The sequence below is a fragment of the Lipotes vexillifer genome, unplaced genomic scaffold (genome assembly GCF_000442215.2).
Source record: "Lipotes vexillifer unplaced genomic scaffold, Lipotes_vexillifer_v1.1 scaffold862, whole genome shotgun sequence".
NCBI lineage: Eukaryota > Metazoa > Chordata > Mammalia > Artiodactyla > Lipotidae > Lipotes > Lipotes vexillifer.
The window spans coordinates 544,524-551,810 of NW_006786873.1; the positions used below are offsets into that span (position 1 = coordinate 544,524).

The 7,287-nt window shown below is 51.6% G+C and overlaps 2 protein-coding genes across 2 annotated transcripts in view; both read left to right on the forward strand.

Moving 5' to 3' along the window:
* The window catches only part of LSM2 (LSM2 homolog, U6 small nuclear RNA and mRNA degradation associated), a 5,554-nt gene extending 3,420 nt beyond the window's left edge, over nucleotides 1–2,134 (forward strand). The window contains exons 3-5 of the mRNA XM_007459545.1: nucleotides 1,331–1,361; nucleotides 1,480–1,539; nucleotides 1,649–2,134. Coding sequence (XP_007459607.1) covers nucleotides 1,331–1,361; nucleotides 1,480–1,539; nucleotides 1,649–1,774 — 217 coding nt within the window. The 3' untranslated portion in view covers nucleotides 1,775–2,134. The remainder of the gene's footprint in view (nucleotides 1–1,330; nucleotides 1,362–1,479; nucleotides 1,540–1,648) is intronic.
* Nucleotides 2,135–3,606: 1,472 nt separating this feature from the next.
* The window catches only part of VARS1 (valyl-tRNA synthetase 1), a 14,951-nt gene continuing 11,270 nt past the window's right edge, over nucleotides 3,607–7,287 (forward strand). The window contains exons 1-7 of the mRNA XM_007459546.1: nucleotides 3,607–3,993; nucleotides 5,211–5,345; nucleotides 5,441–5,579; nucleotides 5,810–5,934; nucleotides 6,020–6,104; nucleotides 6,308–6,408; nucleotides 6,544–6,671. Coding sequence (XP_007459608.1) covers nucleotides 3,607–3,993; nucleotides 5,211–5,345; nucleotides 5,441–5,579; nucleotides 5,810–5,934; nucleotides 6,020–6,104; nucleotides 6,308–6,408; nucleotides 6,544–6,671 — 1,100 coding nt within the window. The remainder of the gene's footprint in view (nucleotides 3,994–5,210; nucleotides 5,346–5,440; nucleotides 5,580–5,809; nucleotides 5,935–6,019; nucleotides 6,105–6,307; nucleotides 6,409–6,543; nucleotides 6,672–7,287) is intronic.

The following is a 7,287-nucleotide window of genomic DNA, read 5'->3' on the forward strand; positions in this document are numbered from 1 at the left end:
CAACCACTGCGCCACCAGGGAAGCCCCGGTAAGGATATTTTTAAAACTGCCATTTATTAACAATCATATTTTTTTAATACCAAAAAAAAAAGGAAGGGCAATTAGAGCAGTTATTCTTAGGAGGAAACCAATGACAACCTTCAGCACACTATATACACACTACACTAGCCTGCGTTTCCTCTTTGTCATGGACTTATGAAACCTTTGAGTGCACATCAGTATTTGAGAACCAGTTCTAAGGAACTTAGAATCTGATGATGACATGCAGAATGGTTAGGATGAAGGCAGCCAGGTTGGAGGCTGGCCTGGATTGAGCTGTAAAGTCATTAGACCTTGGTTTGTAGAAATCGTATTACAAAGAGAATTACAGAAATGTTAGAAAGACATCAGCAAACCGTAGGGATTCATGGGACGTGGAGGGTGGAGAAGTACAACTTATAGGATTTGAGGTTGTGAGACTTCGTGTTAAAACTGTTGGCAGAAATGAAAGGATTGGGAGAGGTAGCATGGCTTGGAGCACTGGTATTTAGATAGCATTCCTCTTTAACATTGCAGGGGGCTCAAGGATTGATGCGCCTGCATCATCAACAACACTGCTAGCTACCTACTTTACATATGAGGCTCTGGTTCCAAAGCAATAGTATTTGAAAATAGCTGGTGGTTCTGGGGGTTGGACAGGCCTGAACCAAAGTCTCTGTTTGTTCTAAACTTGGTCAAGTTATAAAACGTTTCTGAGCCCCTGGATGGTTAATAGCTACCTTATGAAGTGGCTGTAAATATTACAAATACGCAGAATACAGGTCTAGCCCATACCAGTTGTTTAATGGTAGCTACTAAGAGTGAATTGGTTTAGGGAGAGGAGAGGTTATTTTAGAGGTCTAAAATAACACACTGCTGTTTTTCAGAGGTCTAAAATAACACACTGCTCTGGAAGCACCTACTTTCCTAGTCCAGAGCTTAGACATATCCCTTTTTGGTTCTGCCTTTTCTGGTTTCCTCAAGTCCTTTTTTTTTTTTTTTTTTTTTGCGGTACGCGGGCCTCTCACTGTTGTGGCCTCTCCCGTTGCGGAGCACAGGCTCCGGACGCACAGGCTCAGCGGCCATGGCTTATGGGCCCAGCCGCTCCACGGCGTGTGGGATCTTCCCGGACCGGGGCACGAACCCGTGTCCCCTGCATCGGCAGGCGGACTCTCAACCACTGTGCCACCAGGGAAGCCCACCTCAAGTCCTTTATTTCCCCCAACCATGCTCTTATCCCTGCTCTGCAGTCACCTCTATGTTGACTTCGGTATAAACTAATTGGGTTTTACCCTCTCTCTGCCCCTGACAGCATCTGTGGAACCCTCCATTCTGTGGATCAGGTGAGAATATAATAAGGGCCCTGAATGGGGTCTTGGGGAAGGAGATGGGAGAGGTTAAGAGCTGCGTACATTCATCTTGTCTCTAGTTCTAATGATGGTGTTCATCTTCTTTTCTTAGTATCTCAACATCAAACTAACTGACATCAGTGTCACAGACCCTGAGAAATACCCTCACATGGTGAGTTGTGGATGGTATAAAAGAGGAAACATCTCTCAAAGCAGGAGGTCCCTGGGTGGATAGAGGACATTTTTTAAGGGTGTTTTCACATTTGTCTATCTTTGTCTAGTTATCAGTGAAGAACTGCTTCATCCGGGGCTCAGTAGTTCGCTATGTGCAGCTGCCAGCAGATGAGGTCGACACACAGTTGCTACAGGATGCGGCAAGGAAGGAGGCCCTGCAGCAGAAGCAGTGATGGTTCCTCCTCCCTTCCCCTCCTTCCACTGGTGACCCTTAACCTCATGTCCCAGCCCGGGAGGCCTCCCTCCCATACTTGAGGTGTTGTTTGTTTCTACATAGCAAAGGCTTTTTTTTTTTTTTTTTTTTAAGGGATGTGGATGAGAGGAATAATAGTAGGGAGCAGCTATCCTCTGTTGAGAAGGGGAGGAAAAGTAGGCTGGGAACTGCGAAGCCTTCCCTGGCCCCAGCACCTGCTTTCTCACTTCTTCCCTGGAGATGGTGGGAAGATCTCCCAGATCTCTCCAGGGTAGCACGTGATTCATTTTGGGGATGGAAGGAATCTGTCCCGCATCGGGAATAAAATTTATGACGCAAATTCTGGTTCTGTGTGTGTTTTGGGAAGGGGGCTGGAGAATGGGAAAGGGGTGCTAAATTCATCCAAGCCCTGTTACTCTCATTACCCCAGCCAAGAATCTAACCCATCCCGGCATTATCTGCTGCTACTCTCCTTGGTATAAACCATATCATTACCTCAATTAGACTACACGTGTTTCCTGAACATTCCCCTACTTAAATGGCCTACCTATCGCAGCCTTTTGCTCACACTGTACCTATGAGTGCTTGCTGTCCTATTACCATGAAAGCTAATGAGACACCAAAATGCGTTTAATGCTGCTGGATTTCTTCCTCAGCCCAGCCAAACCAGTACACTTTCCCAATATCTATTGCAGATAAATAAATACAAGTGAGGGCTTCCCTGGTGGCACAGTGGTTGAGAGTCCGCGTGCCGATGCAGGGGACACGGGTTCGTGCCCCGGTCCGGGAAGATCCCACATGCCGCGGAGCGGCTGGGCCCGTGAGCCACGACCGCTGAGCCTGCGCGTCCGGAGCCTGTGCTCCGCAACGGGAGAGGCCACAAAAGTGAGAGGCCCGCGTACCGCAAAAATAAATACAAGTGACAAAATACTGTGGAGAGTTGTGACTGGAAATTAACTTTCACTCGTTTAGCAAACAAGAGTTGGCTACAGATATGAGTTCTCAGCATGAAGGGACCTTAGAGGCCATCCAGCGTGACTCCCTCTTCCCACATAGGAGGAAATGAGGACCAGGGAGGACCTGGACACCAGGGACCTTCCCCAAACGGATCCGCGTCCGCGACAGGGATCGCCCTCCCCGCCGCTTCCCCAGCTGCCCGCTCGGCACCGCCCTCCCGCCCGGCCGAGGACCCGCGCGGGGTGCCCGCGGCGGTGCCTGACGGGAGCGCGGTTTCCGGGCACGTCGCCCCCCCACCCCCACCCCGTGCCCGCGCCCCTCACTGTTCCTCCGAAGCGGTCTGCGGCGGGCGGCGCGGTCCCCGGGCCAGGGTCGGGCCAGGGCAGCGCCCGCACACTCAGGCGGGGCACGGCTGCCCCCGCCAGGACCCGCGGGCCCGGAAACGCTTGCAGTCACACGTGGGCGCCGATGGTCTGGGCTGCTGTCGCAGGGAGCTACGGTCGCCCGGACAACTGCCCGCCGTCCACGCCCGCTGGACTCCCCGGCTCCAGCCGCCAGACCAGTCCAGCTTCGGCCGGCGCCCGGCTATGAGGTGGATAGCGGGCTCAGTGTGACCACCTCCCTCCAGTACGTACATACACCCCGAACCCGCGTCCTGACGGCCGCTGATGGGCTCCTACGAGCTTCCCACACTCCCCGAGGGCCCGCGGTCACGGGAAGTTCCCCACTGTCATTGCCACTCCGAGAGCTGGGTCCTCGGCTCTTGAAGTCCAGTCAGATTCCTGGGTCCCTCGGTCTTACCTTGTCTCTTTCTCCTTAGGGTTTTTCCACTTCGTTCGGACTTCCTGCATAACCATGTCCGTTCTCTACGTCTCTCCTCACCCCGATGCCTTCCCCAGCCTCCGAGCCCTTATAGCTGCTCGCTACGGGGAGCATGGGGAGGGTCCGGGATGGGGAGGAGCCCACCCCCGCATCTGTCTCCAGCCGCCCCCGACCAGCAGGACTCCCTTTCCGCCACCCCGCCTGCCCGCCCTAGAACAGGGGCCCGGTGGGCTCTGGGTGTGGGGGGCCACTGCTGTGGCCCAGCTGCTGTGGCCAGCAGGCCTGGGGGGCCCTGGAGGTAGTCGGGCAGCCGTCCTCGTCCAACAGTGGGTCAGTTACGCTGACACGGAGCTGATACCAGCTGCCTGTGGGGCAACGCTGCCAGCCTTGGGACTCCGAAGCTCTGGCCAGGACCCCCAGGTGAGAAGAAGCGCAGAGGGGAAGGGGGAAATTTAGAAGGAAGCAAGGCTTGGAATGGATGGCGAGCCAGGAAGTCAGCATGTCAGACTTAGAAAAAAATTGATCGTATTCCAGATTGCCACCTGCTGTGGTATCCTTGGGTAGCTTTCTTAAACTCTTTGAGCCTTGGTCTTCCTATGTCTGTGAAAACGAAAATTGAGAACATGTTGAGAAGGTGAAAAGATGTGTGCAGAGCACATAATCTAGTGCCAGGTGTTTTAAAGTCTCAGAGTAAGAGTTTGACGAATCTGAAACTGATGAGGTTAGTTAGAGGTTACTGTGAATTGTAGGAAAAGATTGGGTGAAGGAGAGATGAGGAGAGGCAGTCAGGCCTGGAGAGATGACACTTGCTGGGAGAAGATGGAGGAGAAATGAAATGAGGAAGAAGGGAAGTAGGAGAAAGGAGAGAGAATCATACCAGATTATAATTAAATTCTTCTTGAGTGGAGCTGTGCCTTACTGCCCTTATAACACCACCTCCTTGCAGAGTATTGAGCACATGGTGGATATTTAGTATTTTTTGAATGAATGAATGAATGAAGTGAATATATGACTTAGACCCTTGTTTGCTCCCTCATATTCCTGACTACCCTATGTAAATAGCGGCCCCCCTCACTGGAATTCTCTTTCCCCCTCAGCTTCATTTATTTTTCTTCATAGCACTTAGGAGGAAAATAGGGTAATACATTATATATTTGCACATTTATTGTCTCCGCCCCTAGAATGTAAATTCCAACAGGTCAGAGGCTCCATCTGTTCATATTGTCTCCTCATTCATTAGAGAAGGCGTGGCAGGCAGTAAGTACTTAAAAAATATTTGTTGAAGCAGTTACTGTGTTGCTTCATGTAACCTTTAACTTCCTGTGCTTAGTATATTGTATCTGACGTAAGTGTTTAGTAGGCAGTCCAGTGGTTAAGACTCCACGCTTCCACTGCCTGGGCGCGAGTTCGAGCCCTCTTTGGGGAACTAAGACCCCGCATGCTTCGTGGTATGGCCAAAAAAAAAAAAAGTGTTCAGTAGGAATTTATTGAATGAATGGGAAGTATTTTTATTATGATCATTTCAGTGAAGAAGAAACTGGTGATTTGTGGGAATGGAAGGAGGCCAAATGGATTGAATGGGGGTGGGGATTGAGGTGGGCCGAGCCTTATCTCATACCCCTTTGCCTTCCTGTTAGGGTGCACTGGCAGCCCTGGGCAGGGCCCTGAGCCCCTTGGAAGAGTGGCTTCGGCTGCACACCTACTTGGCTGGAGAGGCCCCCACTCTGGCTGACCTGGCGGCTGTCACAGCTTTGCTGCTGCCTTTCCGTTATGTGAGTCATTGGGGCTTGGGGAAGAATGAGGGTAGGTTCCCTTAGACCTCACTATAGGGTGACTAAGGATAGTTCATTTCTTTTCCCCACCCCAGGTCCTGGACCCCTCTGCCCGCCAGATTTGGGGTAATGTGACTCGCTGGTTTATCACATGTGTCCAGCAGCCAGAATTCCGGGCCGTGCTGGGAGAGGTGGCTGTGTATTCAGGGGCCAGGCCTCTCTCCCAACAGGCAGGTGAGGAAGGATGGAGGGTGGGAGTGAAGGGGTTCCTCTGGGGCCTTTCATGCAGCTCACTTTCTTTTGTCTCTTAGGAATAGCAGAATCACTGGGACAGGAGCTGGGCGGGGGTAGGTGGGAGGTTAGCACGGGGGAGCCTTTGGGCAGCTGAAATAGGCCATCTGAGACGTAATAGCACTCTTCACAGAGGGTCCCCAGCAGGTCTGCATTTCCGTGCCTCTCTCCAGGCTCTGAGGTCCCTGCACCCCCAAAGACAGCTGCTCAACTCAAGAAAGAGGCAAAGAAACGGGAGAAGCTAGAGAAATTCCAACAGAAGCAGAAGGTCCAACAGCAGCAGCCACCCCCTGGGGAGGTGAGAGGCTGGTGGAGCTGGATGGAGGGTTGGTGCCATGGTGAGCGGCTGATATCTGGGCCTGTATCCTTTCCCTCCCAAGCAGAAGAAACCAAAACCAGAGAAGAGGGAGAAACGGGATCCTGGGGTCATTACCTATGACCTCCCAACCCCACCTGGAGAAAAGAAAGGTACTAGGAGGGGGGAGAGAGACCTCCACTCTTCATCTCTACCCTCCTTGTCTCTTCTGTTTTTACCCCTTTTGCTCTCTCCTTGCTTCCACTACTTTGCTTAGTGAGGATTTGCAGAGTCCCAGGTCCTTCTCTGCTGGCCCCTCGTCCCCTTCCCAGCTGCTCCCAGCCTCGGCTCTGACCCTTCCCTTCCTCCCCCTCAGATGTCAGTGGCACCATGCCTGACTCCTACAGCCCTCAGTACGTGGAGGCTGCCTGGTACCCTTGGTGGGAGCAGCAGGGCTTCTTCAAGCCCGAGTATGGGGTGAGTGGGCACTGCTGCCCAGGCCTGGAGGGGATGGGGGCGGGGAAGGACAGGGCTGAAGGATACATTGCCTGGGAGCGGACCAGAAGATGTGACATGAGGCCTTAGTAAGTACCCATCCTTCCTCCCCGTCAGCGTTCCAGTGTGTCAGCACCAAATCCTCGAGGCATCTTCATGATGTGCATTCCACCCCCCAACGTGACAGGCTCTCTGCACCTGGGCCACGCGCTCACCAACGCCATCCAGGACTCCCTGACCCGATGGTGAGCTCCCGTCCTCCCCTCCAACTGGTTCCCTCTGCCTTCTCTGGCTCCACACTCCTGTGGTTCCCTTCTCTTTGGTGACTGGGGCCCTCAGCTCTGTCCTGTGGTGGTGCTACACTTCTCTCTGGGTCACTCCCATCTGATGACTTAGCATCCTCTCCTGGGCAAGTAACCAGCACTTCCACTTGCAGACTGTCTTCTCTTGCCACTAAAAATAACGTTATTTTGAATTTAGCAAGAAATACGTGAATATATTCTTGTAAGAAATTTAAAACTTCAAGTTTCCTTGACCACCCTCCTCCAGATTTACTTCCTCCTAAGAATTAGCACACGTCATTGTTATCACTTGGATGTGTATCTTTCCAGACCTTTCCTATTTGCTTACATGTACATGTATCCATAGAAATGTGTACTTTTCCTTTTGGGAAATGGGTTTTTCCTTTCTGTAACATAAAGGGCTCACACCAAACTTGTTATTTTACAACTTTTTTCTTACCCTTAATAGTTTATCTAGAGATTTTTCCTCGTCCTTATATGTGGACTGACTTCATTCTCCTCATTGCTCCTTAGTGTGGCTTTACATAATGGTGTCACTTTTTTTTTTTTTTTTTTTTTG